Source organism: Gobius niger (genome assembly GCF_951799975.1).
Source record: "Gobius niger genome assembly, chromosome: 1".
Classification (NCBI taxonomy): domain Eukaryota; kingdom Metazoa; phylum Chordata; class Actinopteri; order Gobiiformes; family Gobiidae; genus Gobius; species Gobius niger.
The window spans coordinates 13,521,570-13,544,346 of NC_136852.1; the positions used below are offsets into that span (position 1 = coordinate 13,521,570).

The window sequence follows — 22,777 nt, forward strand, 5'->3', positions numbered from 1 at the left end:
TGGAACAAAAAGACCTGTTGACCACATGGGAAGACCACAGTTTTCCTGGTTAGATCCTTGAAATGTGTGAACCACAATTTACAATCATTCAGCTGTGTAAAAAACAAAACAAATCCAAAAACATGCACAACTCAAAAGTCTATACATTAGTTGGCCTGTATCAGAGTATTGGCTGTTCAAGTTGCATAATTTAATGTCATGTTTCATTTTTCTCTCTTTTTTTTCTCTTTTGGTTATTTTTGTTTTTGTTAACTGTCTCAGGCTATAATAATGCCATATTTTAACTGCAGGGATGTAGTCCACGCACATTAACACAACAGGTGGCTGTATTGGAGATATCCAGGATGGGCAGTTTTCTGGGCATGTTCTTTCTCTTATGGGAATGGGCTATAATTACACACAGTTTGTACACAGTATCTAACTTTGCTCTCAAAAAAAGAAAAGAAAAGAAACGCTTTTCCTCTCAATCCCCGAGGGGGCTATGACAGCCCCATACCCCTAGTCCCGCCCACACTCCCGTATCTCAGGCATTAACATGCAAAAAACAACACAAGTCACGGAAACTCAAATCATGCCAAAATAAGGAATGCTGCACAGGATTTATCAGATGCTGATGCGTCGTGCAGGCCGTGCAGGCGCAGACACAGCCGCAGCAAACTGTATGAGGGACATGATGGAAACGTGTTTGTGAACAGGTCATGGGCAGGAAAAAAGTTTAGGTCAGAAACTTGTTGCGCTTTTCTTCAAAACGCGAATGTGGATTCGGCACATGTAAGTTTATTTTGATAAAAAAAAATTGGCTACACTTTTCCATTCAGCAAAGTATTGTTCCTGCCTCACCTTTTTAAAATGGGGATTATGACTTTGCCTGTAATTGTGTGGAAAAGGGGAGAGTAGTTGCATTATTGTGCCGTTATCATGTTGTGGGGGGGAAGAGTTGACCACAGTCCAACAAAGTGCTTGGGTCTGTAACATTTGGATAATGGGGATGCTTTAAACGCGAACAATGGCTGAAAAGGAGCAGAAGAGGGTACACCGCAGCGTGTCTTTTAAGAACCTGGGGACTTGGAGTGCCAACAAAAGCGAGGACCTGCAACAACAACACAAATCACAGGACTCGGAGGCAGCTGGCGTCGCCCTTCCTCCGGAGCATTTGGCGACGCACAATGTTAGTCAGTCAAGAAAAGTTTCCAAAATCCGTGCCACAACCGCCGGCCTCCCAACCACAGACCCAAAGAGAGGCTCCTCCACTCCCATCGCTTCTGCTATTTCTCCATCCATCCGCCAACTCACTGAGAAGTTCAGCAGCGGCGGCGGCGGCGGCTCATCCGGGACTCCCACAACAACTTCAGCGGGGGACAGAGCAGCAGTGAAGCGGGGGAGAAGCACTCTTCCCCGGATTAGGAACTCGAGGAAAAGCGGCTCTCCCTCTCGCCATTCTTTTAACGAGGACAGCGCCGGTGTTTTTTTGCTGGATAGCAGTGATACAGCTCCGGACTCCTCCACTGACAACAAAGTGCACAAAGTTTTCTCTGGGACCGACTCTGTGTCCGGTTCTGACTCAGAAAGGAGGATCATTATACGGGTTTCAGTCGACGGCAACACCGGTAAGAGAGATTACGCGCAAATTTGTCGTTCAGAACCTACTAAAACTTTAACAGATGATGAAGAAGAAGTTTCCAGGCGGCCTTGCAAAACACACAAAACTTATTTGCATCCCAGTGACCTGCACTCAGACAAGTGGCCAAGTGTTACCAAAATCAGACGAATTTTTGATGAGAAGCAAAGTAAAGACCAAGACGAAACTGGCTCATTTGAGAATTTAAAGGAAGCCAATGAGAGTGCCCTTTTGTCAGAGAAAAGTGATAAACTTTCCAGCTCTTTGTCTTTTCATGAGAGATGCGTGGTAGGTAGAGAGAGCAGAGAGAGCAGTCCTGCTACTGTTTGTGAAGATATGAACTTGTCTTTAAGAGGTGCGCCACAACAGCCTCCCGATGATGCACACTTAAGGATTAGCAGCCCCAGAAATACTTTTCAAATTAGTCTTAGTCACCACCATAGGATTAACCCACTTCTGAGTGCATCGAGAAATCACAACACTGAATCCCAGACTGCGCCCAGGAACACAGGGGTGACACCTGACCCTCACCCTGACCCCCAGCCTGCTGCTACTTGGAGCTCTTCGGTGAGCCGGGACACCTCCTCGTGCTCCACCTCTTTCCCCCAGACTAAGGTGAGGGAGGAGAGGGGTAGACAAGGGGTCGGGCTGCCCAGGGATAGTTTACATTCCTCACATAGCTCCTCTACAGAACCAGCCCCCACCTCCTCCGCTCCACCTCCAGATAAAGCCATTACCTCCTTCTCTACTGTAGCTCCCAACACTGAACTGAGAGGTGGCTCTTTCTTTATTTCCCGCTGGAAATTTAGCTCCGGAGAGGAGGAGGAGCAGTTCAACAGAAGAACAGGCAGGAGTCTTTCTTGTAGTCCTGTCTCCTCCATTTGCAATAGAGAGGAAAGAACAGTCTTACACCGTGGAAGCAGCTATTTATCACGCAATAAAAATGGGCTCTGGGGTGCTAAGGGCATTGGCAGGTCTTCAGGCAGTGAGGAAGATAGCCCTGGCTGCCTAGGCCCACCAAGTCGAGACCCTGTGCGGCGCCGTTCATTAAGAAAGAAAAAGAAGGTCGCTCTATCAACTGGCCGTGATGATTATGACGATCGTGATGGAGAATCAGACGACAGTGACAGTGACACAGATGTGACTATGGAGCACATGGAGCGACAAAACACGAGGGCTGAGTTTGGGGCGGCGCTAACCCGAAGCCAGTCTGTGAGAGAAGCAGGCAGTTACAGTAACAAACTCAGAGTGCAGCAATGGGAGCGCCTTTCCTCTCCTTCAGCAGCGACCGCACGCCCATGTGTGTCCCGGGTGTCGAAGGTCAACATCCCACCGTTCCTCTGCAGCCCTGGTGGGTCAGGCAGTAACAGCCGCTACTCCAGCACTGAAACACTGAAAGAGGATGAGCAAATTGGCAGCCATGTAGGAAGTAGGACCCACAGAGCTTTTAACCCTTCCTCTTCCGTGCTTAGTAAAACCTTTCATGGTAATTTTACCATGTATCGCTCTCCCAGCTTTGGCCATGGAGACAACTTATCTCGCACTCCCATTCACGTGCGCTCTAAATTGGCGCCCATAGTCTCCTCCTCCTCTTCTAGTGTGTCTAATGCCAGAGAAAGGGACTTGTATACTGGAGCGAGAGCAAGTCACAATGTTAAGTTAAGAAGGGCGGCCTTTGAAGGTGCAGCCAATGAAAAAATATCCATGTCTGACCCTGACATAGCGTCTGAAACTCTGACCCTTTTAAATTTTCTCAAATCTGACTTATCTGATCTCAAAATGCGAAAAACAAGTGAAAAATGTGGTGAAGGGTCATCTATATACAAGATGGGTTCACGCAGTCAGGGAGGCAATCGGCCATCTTTGAAAGACTTAACAGCCACTCTGCGACGGACCAAATCGTTTACTTACTCAGAGAAACCCTCAGTGATAGGACGTGGTAGCGTGAGAGGCAGCTCAGCTAAGAGGAGTTCTTCAGAGCAGCAGCTAGATCTAGAAGGGGAGGGGGGCGGGGGCAGGGTGATGGTCCCAGACAGGGATGTTGAAAGTGACAGCGGTGACTTTAGGATTGGAAGAGGGCATTATACTTTTGAAGATGAGGATGATGTAATGCCAACTCCATTACAGGAAAAGTATGTTCAGGAGGCCAGACAGGTTATTCAAGACATCTGCCAGATGAGCACAAGGGAGGAAGACGACGATGATTATGATGATGATTTAGATATAACGAAAACTCAGAGTGGTTTGAAGATGAACAGTTTGCAGATGAGTAAGACATCTGAAGAGGAACAGCACTCGAGTCTGAGTTTTAAACATGAGACAATGATGAAAGGAGAGCGTGAATGTAAGAATGTAAAGCCCAAAGATAAACACGAGGAGGAGGAGAACAGAGAGAGCAAGAGGGATGGACCATGTGTGCAGTTAGGGGAGTTTAGAAGCCGGGGCACAGAGACGGAGAAGGCCATGCTGAAGGTGGACTCGGAGGAAAGCATGTCCTGTGAGCGCTCGCTGGATGAACTTTCGGGGCACGAGTCGAGTCTTACGGATGAAGGGATCGTGACTGAGCCAGAGTGTGGCCCCAGTGACCCTGCAGAGAGGTCGTTTCTGAGGTCAGCTGGGGTTAATTCAGGGTCAGAGAATGCCACAGACATGTTGGGGCAGCCTGTCGCCTTATGGAAGCAATCAGCCTTCCATGTGGTGGAAGGATTGCATCAGGAGGCAAAAGAGGTCACAGAGAAGCTTGTGAGTTGCACAGATCGACTGAATGAAAACCGCAAATCTTTTTCTGAACGTAAGCCTGGAAGTGACTGTGTTTTTCTGGAGCTGAGCAGCAGTGGTGCGAGCAAGAATGCCAGCCCTACAAATGAAGAGGTCACCTGCAATAAACCCGTCTCACCGGGGCTAATGGCCCCAGCTGCAGGAGAGGGAGCTGAAGGGCCTACAACCCCCAACACGACGCGGCGGCGGCGCAAATTCTCTCCCTCTAACGCTAACACAGGCTCAGACGCGAGTCCTGTTCTTAACGCAGAGACAACAACTGCTGCTGGAAATGGAGAGCCCACTGTTTACCGCTCACTCAGCGACCCAATGCCTCAGAGATGCTGCTCCGAAACAGAGGATGGGAATAGAAACTTCTCATCTGTAGACAGTAATCTGTTAGGATCTCTGTCTGTCAAGGGAGGAACCACGGACACAGCCGCCATGACAACTTTGGCAGAATCCAAGGGCAGCGTGACCAGTGACTTGTCACTATACAGCGATGGAGGCTTGTGTGAAGATGACATTCAGGACTATCAGGTCATCCAGAGTATTGTTGCAGAACCAGGTGCGATGGACAGACTCATGGCAGATGACCATGGCAATGGCAAAGCACCAAAGAAGAAATCATTTAGTGACCCAAGTCGCAGAAGCGAAGCCCACATTGATCCTCAGCAAAGAGCACAGTCCAGCAGCACTGAGCCAATCAGTGAGCTGGATCAGACTGGTCAGATTCCGCCCTCCAGCAGTGAGCCAATCCTGTGTGAGCAAAGAGAGGAAATGTGGAAGCCAGAGGGCAAGTCAACAGCACTGATTCAGCCACAACACCATGAGGGTAACAACACTATGAAGCCTCGTTCTAAATCAGATGGCTGCCACTACTCTGAGAATGATGAAGATGACGTCATTGATCAAGGTAAAGCGGAAGAGGAAGAGGAAATTAACTTTAACTTTGACCGCAAGTTTGTTGAAGCCTTGACCCCTCGTATCATCCGAAGACCTGGAAGAAAGCGGCCAAACAGACTGGCCCACTATAGCCCACTTGAGGACCCATTTGAATCACTTGGGCTGGGAGTAGAGGAGCAAGAGGACAGCATTGATGAAACTGGCACGACAGCTCTTTCTCTGCCTGTACCCCAGTCACACAACAAAACCAAGCCCAAGCATGTCCGCCATGCCAGCGAACCCACAACATTCATCCCCATCTCTCCACCGCCCCTGTATCCGGTGAAGGAAGCTGGCTGCCTCCCTGTCCTGCCGACTGCAGAGGCCCCAGTGCTAAATAAGTCTGCGGGGAACAATGCCCCTGGACTGGAAGATGTCACAAAGACTTATGTTTTGGAGCGGAGTGTCTCGGAGGGCGATGCGGGGCAGAGGCCTGTTCCTGGCTGCAAAGATGGAGTGGAGTCTGCATCAGAGAACAAGGGATCAGAAGACCCCCCATCCATTCCCGTTCCGCAAAGGATCAAGCCTAGAGTGGTGAGTTTAGCTTTATTCTTTTTTTTCTCCATGCTGCTATGTGCTTTCTAATGTGCACAGTAGGGCTGCACGCTATGAGAAAAAAAGCTAAATATGCAATCAGTATTTTACTAAACCATTTAACCACAGTACCCTCAATTAAATAAAATAAATAAAGATGTAAACTGTAAAACGAAATTACATTGGAAGATACGTAATAATTTGGCGGTATTTTGTGCAGCCCTATTTCACACATTGTATGGCATATCAAGTGTAAAATTCCTTAAACACTACACTACAACTTATTGCAGTGAGAGAAGTTTGTTTGGCTTTAGGCTATGCTGCAGGGGAAGACGTTTGCAGACCTTTTAAGTGCGTTTGACTTATGGCCTCGCTGACACGTTTATGTCTCGGTGCCTTTTTTGACTGTTGTGAATTAGAGCTGGATCACGGTTTGTTTGAGTGTTGTTATGAGCAAGACCACAATATACAGATGTCATTAAGAACAGAGGCTAGTAAGTAGTTTGTGTATGTTATTTTGCCCTGTCGTGATAATTACTACTGACTTCTCATTCCGTACATGACCGATATACAACTTCGCACACACATTTGTCTTCTCTTGTTATATTTTGGCAATGCTTAAAACGCTACTGATGCTGATTTAGTTTGCTTATTTTACATGTGGTTAAGTTCAGTGGCATGAAATAGCTTTCAAAATCCCATTGTTTTCTGCCTTATCATAACAAATCTCAGTGTTGTATATTGAGGAAGGCCTAATGTTATTCCACTGATAAAACAACATGCCTCACAAAGTGTTTTAATTGCTTTTTTTGAGTTGGAGTTTCACTTTCCTTTTACTCGCTGTGGAAAAAGCCTAATGCCCTTTGTCATTGTATTGTATTTTTGCTGCAGTTATTTAATATAATACATTCTGGGCTCCCTTTGTACACAACCTGCAAAGCAAATTCATGTTGAAAGCTGATTTGATGCTGAAGTTTGTAGCTCTCCCCTTCTGTAATCAACTCCTTCCTCACATCTCTGTTTCCTTTCCTCGTCAAGTGCTCTCTTTTGTTGCTGTGGCGACTGAACCAGTGGCTGGCTCATGGCCTCCTCGGGCAGGAAATGGCTTTAGGGAAATGGGAAGTTGTTGTGGTCACAGAAGTGTTTGATGATATCCAGAGCTAATGGCTGGTGTGTGTGCAGGAGGATCTTCGTCTATTACAGCTGTGTACGGATGGCAGTCCAGTCGAAGGATACAGTTTGCCATTATGCACTTAGGCCTGAAGCTCTGAGCCTGTGAGACAGTGTGCAAAGATGTGCTAAGTCTGAGTTCAGCCAAGAAATTGGATGGCACAGAGCAGTAGTTCTCCTTTTTAAAAATGTATGAGATCCTTCAATGAGCATAACTTAAGGACATAATATAGTGCTTAAAAAGAAAGCATATCCTCCCAAAAATATATGGCTTAGACCAAAGTGAGCTAATGTTAGAAGATCTAAACCAAAATGATGGGAAGTTTAAGCCTGAGCAATTCACTAAATGAGCAACAACACCCAGTGGCCGAGGTATTACTAGTGTAGCGAATATAGACATTTTAATTAAGATGCATCAATTACTCCTCCCCATTTACATCAGTTACAGAGAATCGAGAGAACCTCCATATTGGCAGATCTGACTGTTCCTACAGGGCGTGTTACTACAGAAAGAATTTAGATAAAAATGTATTAATGAGATGCATCACATTGAACACAGTACAGTACAACACAGGATAAGTTACACAACAAACAGTTACAGACAGACATTAAAGACAATTTCTCTCAGATACCTCTCCAGCTCACACGACAATCTCACATTTTACAATATTTTTACAATAGGAAACAAGTAAAACAGTAAAAAATAAAGATAATAATGTTATTCCAACCAAGAGTGAACTACAAGCAGTGGCAGTCAGTTTTAGATAAACAAAAATAGCCATTTTGAAGTGTCCAAAGGTTGATAAAGTCCTCAGTGATACAGGCAGTAGATTCCAAACAAAGAGTTGAGTGCTTTACACTCAACTCTCATACTGGCAACACACCTCCACCATTCTGCCTGACCAGACTCAATCAAAATAGATTTTTGTCACAGCAGCAGCATAATATTCTTTGGAACCAAGCTTTAAAATGATTTTGACAGTGACACGTGTGCCTGGCCACTATTACACTCTTTCTTGTTCATTGGGGCTTGGATGTACCCCCGTAAAAGGTTTCTAAGACCCGGGCAGAGGCACCTGTATTTCAACAGTAAATTGGGTGAATGGCTGGGTAGGGAATGATCAATTATGCCATTAGAAATATATTGTAACAAACTAAAAACGGGAGGAAAAGTATAAGATATCTCCATAACGTTTTGCTTGTACAGTCTGTTTTAGTTGGACAGAATTAGGCGTAGTCCAAAAAAGAGCAAAGCAAGCAGGAAGGAGAGAATTGGCTAAAAAATGTCCTGGATTAAAATAGTACAGCGAGTGAGCTAAAGAATGAAAGCGACGGAGGGAGGGGGAGAAGCAAAACAAGTCTGTTCTTAAACCAGACAGTTATTTTTAATATCTTTTTTATTTTTAAACTGTTCAAAGTCCCCCGCATAAACGGTCAATCTTGCTTTTACCTAATATCTTTAGTTCCTAAGGCAACAGCTAGTCCAAACAGATGGATCATTGGACTTGACTCAGTGGATTTCTCTATAGGTCTCCCTGCATATTTTGCCTAATTTTTATCACGCTGCAGGAATGTGTTTTATCTCCTTCGTTACATAACATGGAAAAGGCCGCTGGAAAGCAAGTAATGAGGACCAGGAGCCAGTAGTATTGATAGACGTGTGCGTGAACGTCTTAAACATCTGTTCTGTAAACAAAGCTCGACTGCCTGTGTTTCTTAACCCTAAACAGTTTGACAAATAAAAGATTAACATCGGCCATTTTTGTCTCCTTTGTCATATTGATGAGACCGCATAAGGTTTTGACAAAACGATTGGAGTGCATTGTGCTCTGTCTTGCATGGATACGTGTTCAAACCACTGGTCCGGATTCATGACTGACAGTTTTCTATTAGGCCACCCACACAGAATTGAATACCTTCTGCCGAGATCACTTTCATTCTTTTGCTTTTCTAACAAACCCAACTCCTCCTATGCTCTTGGATAGAGCATAGAATTACACACTAAAAATAGGCAGTTCTAGTTCACTGTTCCAAAATTATTAATTCTCTGAGGTGAGTAACCATTGTGCCATGACAAGACTGAAGCTGGAAATCCCTGCAGTCATTGAAAACCTACACAATGTAATAAGATTACATTTCATAAGCACTCTAGGGGCTTTCCACATGTCCGTACTGTCTTCTGAATCCATTGTGATGGATTAAATTCATACTTGTTTCACAATCAAGCATAGATAAGGAATCAACTTTTCCATAATGTCTAAAAGCAACATTGGCCTGTCACATCGACCAGTGTGGTAAATGTCTTTACAGAGTGGGAGCTTTGGCAGATACTTTTGCCACAATAACAATGGCATAAAAACAACAGAAAACTAACCCAAAGCTGTTCTGAATTTTGGATTATTGTTTTGCATCTAAATTTCTCGTCTCTGTTATAACAAACACAACCCTCAAGATTACCTCATGTCATAACTTTTACTATTCTAAACCACTTTGAGAAAGTTATGTTTATTGTCAAAAGTTCACGACACACCAAAGTACCCTTGACAACGTCCTCGCTAAACCTTCCCCTCTTGGGCGAAATGTTGGGAATTTAATGAGTCCCGGTGTTTGAGTTTCAAATTGCCTTGAAAGCATCGTTTGCCAATAAACAACTGTGAAGACAAGACAGCACGGGTCCTTGTGCCCTCTCATTGCAACACTGGGCTTTTAGTTAGTGCGTTGACGTATTGGTTGTATAATGCAGTATACATTAGCTATAGAATGTTAAATGGAAATATAAGGTGTCCTAAAGTATTTGAACCTCTTGCCTCCCGCCTTAACCGAGTACATTTTCTAGAGTTCTTAACCCAAATCCAAAGGTCACAGCCTATAGGCCAGTGTGACGCTTCAATTGAAAGCAAAGACCTGGATTTTTTCCTAGTTTTTTTCCCATGGATTTTTTGTTGCATGTTTGTCACTTTTTTGTCGCTCTTTTCCCCCATTTTCCATCCTCGGTTTTGTCTCATTTTTGTTGCTATTGTGACACTTTTTTCAATAACCTTTTGATTGGGGTATAACCAAACTGGACAAATTGTGCTTGTTTCAGGTCGGGGTTGAGAGGTTAAAAAAACAGAAAAGGCATCATTTAACTTATCTTTTTTCCCCTGTAGTCATAGATACAATGGGGAAAAAAAGTATTTGGCCAAAATCCAATACAATGTCTATGTGAAACTGACCAAATACTTTTTTTCCCCACTGTATATATGTATGCATTTTTAATGATCAAATCAAGGTATTTGTACTTCAAAGAGAACAGTCACAGTTAGTGGTTGGACCCACCTTGGTTGAGTAAGCCAGAGATATGCACATATTTTTCAGGAGAGATCTCATATTACGTACTTGCTTGCATATTATTACCTCAGTGCACAAGTTTATTATTACTTTGATGCTCATGAGTAAATTCATGTTCAGAATGCAATGCAGAAGAAGCAGATACATCTTAAAGACAATGTAATAATGCTAAGTTTGCACAAGACTGGTAATAAAATCAAAGTTGTGGCCTGAGCTCTAAGAAAATCAGATTAACTTTTGGCCATGTCGCCCCCTCCTAGTCAGTACGCCAACATACTGTGTCATCAGATATTGTCATTTACAAAAGGGAGCCGGGAGACATTTCAAAAGAGTGACCGGTCCCCTCTGAAGGTCCACATAAAAGTCCAGTGAAAAGGGTAGATCTCTGCGCACAGCTACAGGATATGTTATGGGTGCACTTTAGACCAGCAAAGGTCAGCGCTGGGTTTGTGAGCTCCTAAAAGCCAGGGCCGCTGAGAGACGTAAAGGCGATGGAGAGATGAAAGCCTGGAGGATATGGTTTGTTCTGCCCGTATGGTTCCATGACTCAGCAGATGAGAGGGAAGACGTGGGACGCACAGGGACATCAAAAGACAAAGGGGATAATTGGAGGCAGTGGCGCAGACATGCAAAGGTCTGCGAGGAAGCTAGATCGTGTTTTAAAGGCAGTGTTTTTCAATCGCTCGTCAGTTCAGGAATGTTTTACCCAACTTGAATACATTTCAAGTTAAACAAGACGTTTTACAGTATGTTGTCACTTTTTGTTCTGTCCCTGAGCCGGATATTCAGTCAGAAGTCAGAATGAGTAAAACACATTGGTTTGCCAGATTTCAAAGTGACACAATTTTTGCTCAAACATAGTTAACACAGTTATTTTTAAGATTTCGCTAAAGATCGTACCCAGCTTTCTTTAGTTTGGCCATTTTTGTGATGTCGATAGTTTCACTTCCTTATTGGACACCGACAGGAAGTGACTTAGAAGAAGGTAAACTGTTGCTGTGCCACCATGTTAAAGCAGTACTAAGTAACATCTTTACCTTAATAAAGTCCCTGTGGAGGTAATACAAGTGTTTATGGGATGATTGGAGGGTCTTTCATCTCCCCCTGGCCAGAAAACCATGTTTGCAACTTCGCTGCCACCGGACCGGAGCAAGCAATACACACTAATGGAATCACGAAGAAGACGCTAACATGCTAACGGGCAAAGCTAACTGTGGGCTAACGTCACTTTAAACAGTATTTACAGCCAAGTTTGAGTGAAAAAAATTATTTCCATTGTATAATTGGACGCACAGTAACCCTCTCTCCCTTCGCCTTTCCTGTCAGCGTAGTATTTACTCTCCAAGACAATTAATAAGTTAAAGAATCGTAACTTGCAACGACACCTGGAGTTGCGCTTATGGCCTCTAGGGGCAAGAGTTACTTAGTACTGCTTTAAAGGAATAGGCCACCGTTTTTACATACTGAGATATGTTCTTACCTTAGCTTTGACGAGTTCTTTAGGACCTGTCTGGTCTTCCCCCGTGCCTTCTATCACGTAAACACAGCGCAGACGGCGTTAGCATTTAGCCTCTCCCTCTCTCCTCTATAGGAGAGAAAATTAAACAATGTGGATTTTCTAAGCGGATAAAAGGGGGAACTATAATATAAGGCGTAGTAATACCAGGAGTAGTTTGGCATCCGCACAGTAAAGTGAAGATTACTGCGCAGATTTCGAACTACTCCTGGTATTACTACGCCTTATATTATAGTTCCCCCTTTTATCCGCTTAGAAAATCCACATTGTTTAATTTTGTGTAATTATACTTTGTAGTGGAACACTTCACGTAACCATATTTAAATAGGGAAAACGTGGAAGAGCTTGGTAGCTTCTATCTTGACCTGTTTTGGAGCTATAGTGGAGAGAGGGAGAGGCTAAATGCTAACGCCGTCTGCGCTGTGTTTACGTGATTGAAGGCACAGGGGAAGACCAGACAGGTCCTAAAGAACTCGTAAGAACATATCTCAGTATGTAGAAACGGTGGCCTATTCCTTTAATGTCAGTGGGAAATGAGTGAGTCAAACTGCTCTGGAACTTTACCTTCTTCTATTTCACTTCCTGTCAGCAGCTTTTAAATTCAAATAAAAATAACTTTTCCGCCCTTTTCTTCATTAAAACTGCTGCTTCACTGAAATAAAATGACAATTATGCAACTGAGGAGCTTGCAACTGATGTTATCTATCTAAATAAGTCATATTTTCAAAAGCATTAAAACCTGTCACATGCACTTTAAGGTTAGAACCACAACCTCTGACCTAAAAGCAAGCAGGTCTAACTTGGTGCTAGGCCTCCATTAGTGAAAGCTCAGTGACTAAATTCTGGAGATCAAGAAGGTAAAGGTAAATCCCAAGTTGAATTCGTATCATAAGTACCTTTTTAAACCAGTAAGATACATAAATTGCCTTTTAAGGACTGTTGTAGGAGACAGACTATATCCTTGCCATTCTGCTGCTCTCTGTCTCTTGCTCTTTATGGTATGAAGAAGCTTTTTGATCAGAGAAAAAGATTCTGATATGCGTTTTCAAAAGCAATGCCTCAGCACTTCTGATACTGTCTCTTTGTGTCAGTTCTGTGATAAGCTGTCTTTATCCAAGCTGTTATTGTTGATGAGGTCGAGTTGTACTTTTTTGGGGCGGTTTTGACAAAGCGACATAAAACTTTATACGATTTTAAAATTGCTTTCTTTTTTGCGGTTCTGATTCATCTCACAAGTCCAATCTTCTGTACCATTTATGTTTTGAGTCTGGTGACCACAACCCAAATGTTTGCCGGCCTATTATTTAGTACTAAGCCTTTGAGGTTTGATAGAGCGCTGCTTTTTAGTGTCCCCTTGAGGACTATGTGTGCCAATAGTATTGCAAAGTTAGCGTAAACCATAGTAGTGGCATGTAACATGAGGCTGCCAGTAGATCACAGAGCGAGAGCGGCGTTCTGACCGGTCTCTCTAAGTCAGAGGAACATTTCTGTGGGAAAACTCTGCTGCTTGTCCTCGCCTTCAGTCGATGACAGCCGTGCTATGAATATCTTCAACCTTTTAAGGCTTGTTTTCGGATTGGACTGAATGGAAGTGATGCTTTCCAGTTGTCTTTGCTGTGTCTCGGCCTTTGTCTCTTTGTTTGCCTGTGCTTTGTGTCCCTCCTCCTGGCTCCATCTCTCTCCCTCCCTGTGTGAGACTCTCTCCTCAGCGTGCGGATCCACCCAGTCTAATTACAGAGCACTTTGCTTATGTAAGGGAAGCCTCCTCTGAAACAGCACTTTCTAGCAGGCCTGCTCTTTCAGCGCTTTCTTGCATGCTCAGGCCTATTTGACGTGGACGAAATGTGGGAAAAAACGCACCCTGCATGTTATCGCAGTGACAAGTCGACGTTGGAAATGTATCTAATTGCGTTTTGGGAGAAGGTCGAAATATGAACTGCTCGCTAAACTAATTTACTTTAGGCATGATTTTCTTTATGTAGTTCCATTTTATACATGTTCTTGTCTTCTATTTGTCGCCATTCCATGATTAAAGGGATGTTTCAGGATTTTTGACATAGGCCCTCATTTCCTAGTTATCTAGAGTGTGTGAAGAGTTTAGTGGTGCTAGGCTTGCGCATGTCTATGGTAACTAGTAGCCTGCATTAAAAACAGTCTGACCCAAGCACACCTGTGGCAAATCACTTTTAACACCAGACAGACACCAATATAAATGTCTGTGTTGACTGAATATTTTTTGAAATATAACCATTTAGCATTTAAAAGAACTTATATTTGAGCAGCATCAGCTTCCTGGTTGTAAGCTACCCAGCGGCGGAGTGATCTGCTAGGATACCGGATCTACAGTAGTTTGTTTACCTGCGGCAGCATTACTACACATGGAATTCACAAAGGAGCTTTCTGCAAATCCGATATGGCAACGTTAGGAGGACTACCCCATGATTTTGAAGAGGTTTTTAATGCAGGCTACTAGTTACCATAGACATGCGCTGGCCTAGCACTAGCCTAGCTCCACTAAACTCTTCAAATATAAGGACTGCGTGAATTGAAATATATATATATATATATATATATATCTCTACAGAAATCAACAACACTCTGGATGACTAGGAGGCCCTATGTCAAAAATCCTGATATATCCCTTTAAGACCGTTATGGAATAGGTTTATGTCATTTTTTTCCTCATATTGTTAATCTCTAGGTTTAAAACATGCATTTCAAGAAGTTGTTTGTGGTCTAAATTTGCAGGTTTTTATCATAAGACTCAAAGGAAGCCACACATTATGTTTGCCAAGTGTATTTTGCAAACAGCAATTTTGATTCAGTTGCGATCCCGGCTTCTTTGATACTTTCCCGACTCTGCATTTTGCTGAATCGTTGTTACAAGAGACCAGTGTAGGATTTGTGAATGACAACATTGTTTCCCCCGTCTCCTGATCTTGTATCCAAGGCTGATGTGACGTGATTTGAATGCTCTCAGCTTATTCACTTTTCAATGTCGTCACTTGTAATGCCTCCATATGTAGTGAGTGGGTTAGCATACATTTTTACCAGTCGCTCACACAATACTTCCATCTGTCCCATTCAACAGTGAAGCATAGTTTGTGGCGTGGTCGTGAACACTCGCTTGGTAGACTTTCTCTTTTGTCTTCTAACCAAACATGACGGTAGAAATGCCCCGGCATCTCCAGATGGTCTTTCGTTCTTGGCTTTGTCTATCCTATGGCATCGGTGCGTCGCTTCGGATCATGCTCTAGCTGCCAGCTGAGGAACAAACATGAGAACGGTCGACGTTGGAAATGCCGCAGCGTTGTTCCGGAGTGGCTTTTGGGATCTCGGATTAAAGCCCAGGGAGAGGAAGATGTTTGGAAAAGGGAAAAGAAAGCGCCCACGCCTCCGCAGGGCCTACAGGCAGGTGTCACTCTTGTGTGATTGTCCTCACCGGATAGCGAGATATTTGCATTTAATTAGATTAGATTCAACTTGTGCGACAGGCATATTTGAGATCTGATTCAGTCTTATATTACTCTACTCAGCACTCATGTTTACAATAGTCATCCTATGACTTCATTCTTATCATGTGGTCCACATTCAAACTGTGCAAAGATGACTCTTAAAACTACAGCTTTGACTTCAGAACTCAATAGCCATTTACAAACATGCACAATCGGATGGATTCCAGGCGGCTCATGCAAGAAAAAGACCTTTGTGTGCTGGCTAATTCTTGTTGTTTACATTACTGTGACAGTATTGCTATGAAACGTGCTTATTTAGGAAAGTTAGGAATGACTGTGTTTGGATGAAAACTAGCCCATTCAAATGACACTCCTTTTATTGTTTGAAAACAAAACAAGTATAAATTCGGTATATTTTTTTAGTCTTTCTTCTACTGCTAAAGACATGGGTCGATGGATCCCGGAAGTGTTGAATCTGTTCTGAGTCATTCTGCTCCCAGATTCTGTTGACAATGCAGGGCGTCATTAATTTGTTAACGCGCTGTTAGCTGAAAGTGGTGACTGTATCTTGTTTTATCATAAGTGTCATTCACCCTCGTTCCAGTAGAAAACGCCCCAATCAGCAAACAAGATTCTACCAGAGCAGAGAGTCTTTTCCACACAAGGACATTATTTTAACCATGATTTTTACAGCCTAAAATTTTACAGTTTTTGCTCAATGCATGAAATCCATCTTGTGTTCATCCTTTATCAAAGTACTTTTTTTTTTTTACCTACCCTGATTTTGGTGCTCAATCACATTATATGACAGTAAACATTACAGTCAATGGATTTTGAAAGCAGCGTTGTTTTTAAGAGCTCTCGCATAGTTTCAGTGAACAATCTCAGTGTCAGGAGTACATGTTATTTTACCCCATAGCCAAACCCTACTTTGTAAGCGGGAGGCTCAGTGGGGGGTTTACTTAACTGCATTTTTCCTTAACACTTTGTTCCGACTATAATTATTAACCTTGACAAGCCTTCCGCGCACATGGTCTTGATATCCAACTTTAGACTGAATGTTTAATAACTCGACACATTACATAACCGTCTTCTACATGCTGATTTTAGCTGCAACCACGCCAAGCTTTAGGTGAAAGCATGTAATTTGTTCTTCATGGGGGCACTTTTTTCCTCCCCCTGCCCTCTCTAACAGTAAACCTAGTCTGTGTGTCTGCTGCTAACCTTTGTACTTAAGCAAAACACCGAGTCCCATGCAAAGATTTGACAAAAAAAACCTCTTTAGTCAGCGTTCAAATATGTTGACCTTACCTCAACCGAGAGAACTTGGAAGGGGAGTGTGAGTGTGCGATGTGTTGCCTGAGTCTATGCCTTGATTCCTATGTGTAGTTTGTTGTAGCTTAATGATTTTTAACCTTTCACTTTTTATAGACGAAAAGACGATGCCGTAACTCTAGCATGACATTCAAAATCTGTTTAATAGCAAATTCAGTTTGACAGTACATCATTGAACGGTCACTGTGTCAGGTTTGGAATGTAAAGTATTTTCATGATGATAGCCTCTCGAGTTAAGATATGGCAACATTATTAAGTATGACCCATTTGTGTCCTCAGATATAAGGTAAACATGTTCAAGTCAGTCAATCAAACATCATTATAACTTTGATTTGTGGACAATTAGACAAAACATTTAGCATCATTTTAAAGCTACACTCAGCTATTCAATTTTGCAGGCCTGGATTAACTGCATTCCCACATTGCATCACTAGATGTGCCACCTTCAAAACAGCGAGCTAACTTTGTCCCACAGAAGCAGGGGTTCCCAAAGTGGGCCCCGCGGGCCAAATTTGGACACAATTCTGTTGGCCCGCCAGAGAGTGACCTACTTTTGCGGTGCGTGTGGTTAATACTAACTCTCTTCCATTCATTCTCAATGGTAAATATGGGTGCAGTACACTTTTTGACCACGAGCGTCAAATTGGGGGCGCTGTTTCACTTCTTTCGCAAAGTTAAGGAAACACTGTTGTGGTGTCTTGGTGTTTATCAATTACAGAGTGTTGTAGCATCAACTTTCACAGTTTTCCAACTTTTATTGCAAAGGTTGTTGACCTCAACATCAGTATATGTTAAAAATTGACTCATAAAAGAATTGATGCTGAACTGACATCAAAATAATCTAATGTGGCATTATCTTTGAGTGAGCGAATGAGGTAAAGTTACTGTAGGTGCTATAGATACAGGTGGGTTGTTTTTTTTGCACTAAATTGCTACAATTGTTGATTTTGTTCTACTAAAATTAGGCTTTTGCCATAGTTACCATTTGTTTTAATATAGCATGTTATTAGCATAGATAGAAGCAAATGCAAATATGTATCGAAAAAATAAAAAGTAAATAAAATAAAGTAGCTTTATAATTTGCAGATATATGTGTTTTTCGTGCTTGACATCGCTGTGTTTGGCCCGCGACTCACAGGCACTTTTTAATTTTGGCCCTCGGAGACAAAAAGTTTGGGCACCCCTGCTCTAAAGGGACCTTTAATGTTCTAAATGCCAAAAAACTGACTTGCATGAAAGTTGCAGTTTAGCAAATAAATATAGGTATCAAAATGTTTACTTTACTCTATATCTTATTTATTCTGTTGATAAATGTGTGTTTATGATATTTCCATCTCTCTTTCAACGCACCATAAGGGCAGCGTATGGAGGAGGAGTGAGGCGGATGGGTGAGGGGGGAAGCCAGGTGAGAGGAGCAGAGCAGGGCAGGGGTCACTACTCCACCTACTGATAAAAAAACCATATCCAGTATAACTGAGGGCAGCTTCAAAGTTTTTAAGAGTTTTCCTCAACCTACAATGCTAATTCTTTTAAAAATAAACACAACAATCTCTATTAGTCTACAAAAACAATTGCAATATATCTTTGAACCACAAGCATATCTTCTATCTGATCTACGGACTTGCTGTTCCTTGGCAGACTCACTCACATTCATTCAGTCTCAAGGGAAACTTTGCCAAATACAACTTGCTGTCATCTCTGTGGCATTGATGACAGTTAATGATAATGACCACCGTTTATCTGCAGCTTTGAGTTTGCTCAGAGCTCCCACAACTGTAGATTCTGGTCTATGGTGTCTGTCTGCTTGCAAACAATGCAGTCCTTCTTGCCTCGTTGCTCAATGGGCTTCTTATGTCCTACCAAGCAGAGTCCAAATTCTAGTCTTCAATTTGCAAGTCCTGAATTCTAAGTCCGAGGCATTAAAATAAAGTCAGAGTTCAAGTTGAGTTACTATCACTATGTCACAAGTCCAGTGCATTCAAAGAGAGCGAGAGCTTACAACTTTCCTAATTTTCCGATGCCCTATCAATTATAATATTGTTTAACTACATTTTAACTCTCAGTAACATTTGTTTAAAAGCTTGTTTATAAAAGTGTATAATCACAGGTCAGTAGTGCCATTCAGCTGCATCAATATTAAACTATATTGATATTGAAGCAGTACTAAGTAACTCATGCCCCTAGAGGCCATAAGCGCCACTGCAGGTGTCGTAGCATGTTGCGTTTTTTTACTCATTAATTGTCCGTGAGTGTAAATACTACGCGACAGAAAAGACAAAGGGAGAGAGGGATATTATACATCCAATTACACAATGGAGATATTTTTTTTTTCACTCAAACTTAGCTGTAAATACTGTTTAAGTGGCGCTAGCCCGCAGTTAGCTTTGCTAGCCTGTCAGCTTCTTCTTCGTGATTCCATTAGTGTGTATTGCGCAGGGAAATTTGCAAGGGTGGTTTTCTGGCCAGAGACACTGAGGAACATGAAAGACTCCCCCACTCTTCCCATTAACACTTGTATTACCCCCAGAGGGCCTACGAAAAGGATTTATTAAGGTGAACAAGTTAATTTGTACTGCTTTAATCAAGCTGAAGTCTGAGCTCTTGGTCCACAAGAAGGGCTGTCATCATAATGACTATATCGACTTATCATTACAGACAAACAATACATTTTTGGGCTCAATATTTATCGTCTGTACTCAGCATTTTCCCCCTATTTTTCTTTGTAAAACCTAGATTTTTTAACCGAAGCAAATTGGGTTACATTTTAGTTCATCTTTATAGCTGCATCTGTGGTATTTTAAAATATGATTATGCACTTTTAGAACAAACTGTCATTTTTATCTATTGTCTTTCGAGTCAAAATATATTTTATTTTTATATTTTCCTGCCTCAATATATTGAACTCCAAATTTGCTATCGTGACTGGCCTTTCCACTATCCACAAGGAGTCCAAAAGGAGAAATAAACAAAAGATATCCTATGCCTTTCCTAAAAACTCTACTTTGAGTCTCTAACTCGAATTAACCTCTTTACCCCCACATGTACTGAGCACGTTTTCTCCAGTAATGTGACAAAAAAAGCAACGAAGGAGCGACAAAAACCTGCCAGAAAAGAAACAATAGAACATTTTTTAAAAAGCGACAAATGCATCAAAAACATGACAAAATCAACATGACAGAAGAAGTGATAAAAAAGCCACAAAAGAGCAACAAAAACATGACAAAAAAATAAATAAAAAGGCTTCAAATATTTGACAAAAAAGTCGATAAATTTTGTAGGCCTTGGAATTTCAAATAAGACTTTACCCTGTTGCTCTGCAGTTGAGAAGCTAGATAAGATTTGGGTAAAGCCAATTAAAGCGGGGGGTAAGAGGTTAATCATTCCACTTTTTGATTGTGGTTCATTATTATTTCTGGACAAAGCTCGTATTTATATAAAACATATTGTTGCCAGTGGTTATCAGTTAATCAAGGCGACCAATCAAATTAAAGCAATGGTAGATTTCTCCGACCAGCCTTGACTTTTTACCTCAGTCTTTAATACATTTGATTCGCCTAGTTGGCTTTTCCAGTTGTGAGGAGAGAATTGTGTCAGATTCGCACATTGCGCTAAAGAGATTCCATTCACATTAAACTCTGCTCTGGTTCCTGTAGTTTTCCGGGCCAGGACTGGATGGTGGTAAGTGATCACTGGGGTAATAAAAACAGCAGGAGTTTGTCCATGTAGGGCTGTGAAAACTACAGCGCGGTAACATTTAGAGCATCCAAAGTCATAACTAACCACCGTAGTCTTTCGGTGTCGTTCTGTTTCCAGTTGTCAGATTTGTATCGTGTTTTTGTTGCCGTCTGCGGGGCTAATCGCTGAGGACTCCTCAAACTCGACGCTAAAGAGTTACAAGACTGCGGCTGAATGCAGTGCAGACCCAAATGTGTAGAGATAAGAAGATGACAAGCTGCTTAAAATAGCATCAATACTGGCCTTGGGATTAGTAACATGTTCGTGAGATTCAAAGAAAGCTCTGAATACTTGTCAAGGCGATTTAAGTCACATTTTTTGAAGGTGTGCTCCTCCTTGGTGCATGTTTGACTGTACTTCAAGGTTTAGCTGTTGTTTTAGGTTTTACTCCAGCAGGCAATTTAATGAATTCATGTTGATCCATTCAAAACTCATTATTTACTTATTCTGTCATTGTCAGCATCCTAGCATCACTGTCTTAGTCATTTTTTGGGCCAAATAATGTTCCACTGTAAAAATCCCAACTCCAAGCTTCAGAACAATGGTTCCCAAAGTGGGGGTCGTGGGACACAGATGTGGGGGTGATTTTGAGATTTTTTATTTTTACCTTCAATTTTAAGCAGTACCACCAAGTAACTTGTTTACCTTAATAAATCCTTTTCGTAGTACCTCTGGAGGGTAATACAAGTGGGATGATTGGGGGGTCTTTCATCTCCCTCTGGTGTCTCTGGCCAGAAAACCACACTTGCAACTTTGCTGCCTCCGGGTCAGAGCCACCAATACATACTAATGGAATCACGAAGAAGCTAACAGGCTAACGGGCAAAGCTAACTGTGGGCTAGCGCCACTTTAGCAGTACTTACAGCCAAGTTTGAGTGAAAAAAATTATTTCCATTGTGTAATTGGATGTACAATATCCCTCTCTCCCTTTGTCTTTTCTGTCAGCGTAGTATTTACTCTCACGGACACTTAATGAGCAAAAACCGCCACATACTACGACACCTGCAGTGCCTCTTATGGCGACTAGGGGCATGAGTTGCTTTGTCCTGCTTTCATGTATTTTTAATTGAAAACAGCATGTTTTAGTGAAATAAGCCAATAGCATCAAAATACGGTATCCAAACTAACATCATGAAACCAGATTATAAATGTTTAGCACCTTAAACCTTAAATAATGCTTTTTAAATTTCTCAGAAGTGGATCCTCAGTTATCGGTTGAGTGATATTGGGAATCCCTGCTTTGGTCAATCACTGAAAAAAGTATTTGGCCCAATCCAATAGAAAGTCTATGGGAAACTGACCAAATACTTTCCCACTGTAGATGGTCAATGGAGCTAGAAGGCTGACAACAAGGTTCAGTTCACAAGAAGCCAGAATAAAAGTTGCCTTCCCAAACGACCAACTCGCCTTTGCTTCAAGTCGTCATGTTGCAAGTGTTCAAGGAAAGCCTGTAATCTTCACTGAATGCCCGTCACCTGCAACAAAGAAAATGCTTTTAGGTCATTTATTTATATTTGCAAAGCATGTGGTTTCAAGTTTAATTTGAACAATCTGCTCTGAGGTGATGGCAACATGGACTGTGCCTTTTAAGGAGCTGTTTCTTGTGCGCTATCCGTCCAACACGGCCATAATTGTCTTCATTGACAGGGCAGGGCAGGAAGTGGTTTTTAGGGAGGCTGTCACACATACACACTCGCTCAGAATGGTCCCCGTGGCTTTTGTCTAATGTGTTTTAAAGCCACTTCTGAAAATGGTCCCTCGAAAAGGAATTGTGTTGACATGTACATTTTTTTTTCCATCGCTTGCTTTGACTTGAGCCGTGATGGCCCGTATGTGTACATTTGGTTGCCCGTAGCAACCATGTGTGCGGTGTAAAAATGCCGCCGGAGGAATGCAGTGACATCAGAGGTGCTGAAGGAAGAAATTTAAGACCATTAAAAAAGATATTTTACGAACTGCCCCCATTAATTTGGATCACGGTTAAACCTCCGCTACACGTTCCAGCCTTTCCTGTGACTTTGATCCTCTTCGTCTACATCCTGACCTTCTCGATTTGTCTTCCTCACCTCTTCAGCTATTTTTACCCCCTCTCCCGTCGAGCTCACATCTGGATCTTATTGACAGAACGAACAGCCCTTGAGCCATAAAAGCTCTCTTAGCTGTGTGTTTGGGCAGGCCGCATGTGCCTCAATGTGCCAGTCAAAGCATGGCAAGCTATGGAGAAAATAAACACCATTTTATTGAATTAATAAAGAAGCAATTGTACCCTGCAATAACTGAAGCTAGCCATGAAGATGACGTCAATAAGAGAATGACTTATGGTTCAGAATCTCGCATTAAAGGTGGAAAATAGTTCCTTATTATTTTTGCTTTTTGTGTCTT

At 42.3% G+C, this 22,777-nt stretch overlaps 1 protein-coding gene across 1 annotated transcript in view; it reads left to right on the plus strand.

Annotated features, from left to right (window-relative positions):
• Nucleotides 1–819: 819 nt before the first annotated feature.
• arhgef17 (Rho guanine nucleotide exchange factor (GEF) 17) overlaps nt 820–22,777 on the plus strand; it is a 68,977-nt gene continuing 47,019 nt past the window's right edge. The window contains exon 1 of the mRNA XM_079573129.1: nt 820–5,854. Coding sequence (XP_079429255.1) covers nt 1,007–5,854 — 4,848 coding nt within the window. The 5' untranslated portion in view covers nt 820–1,006. The remainder of the gene's footprint in view (nt 5,855–22,777) is intronic.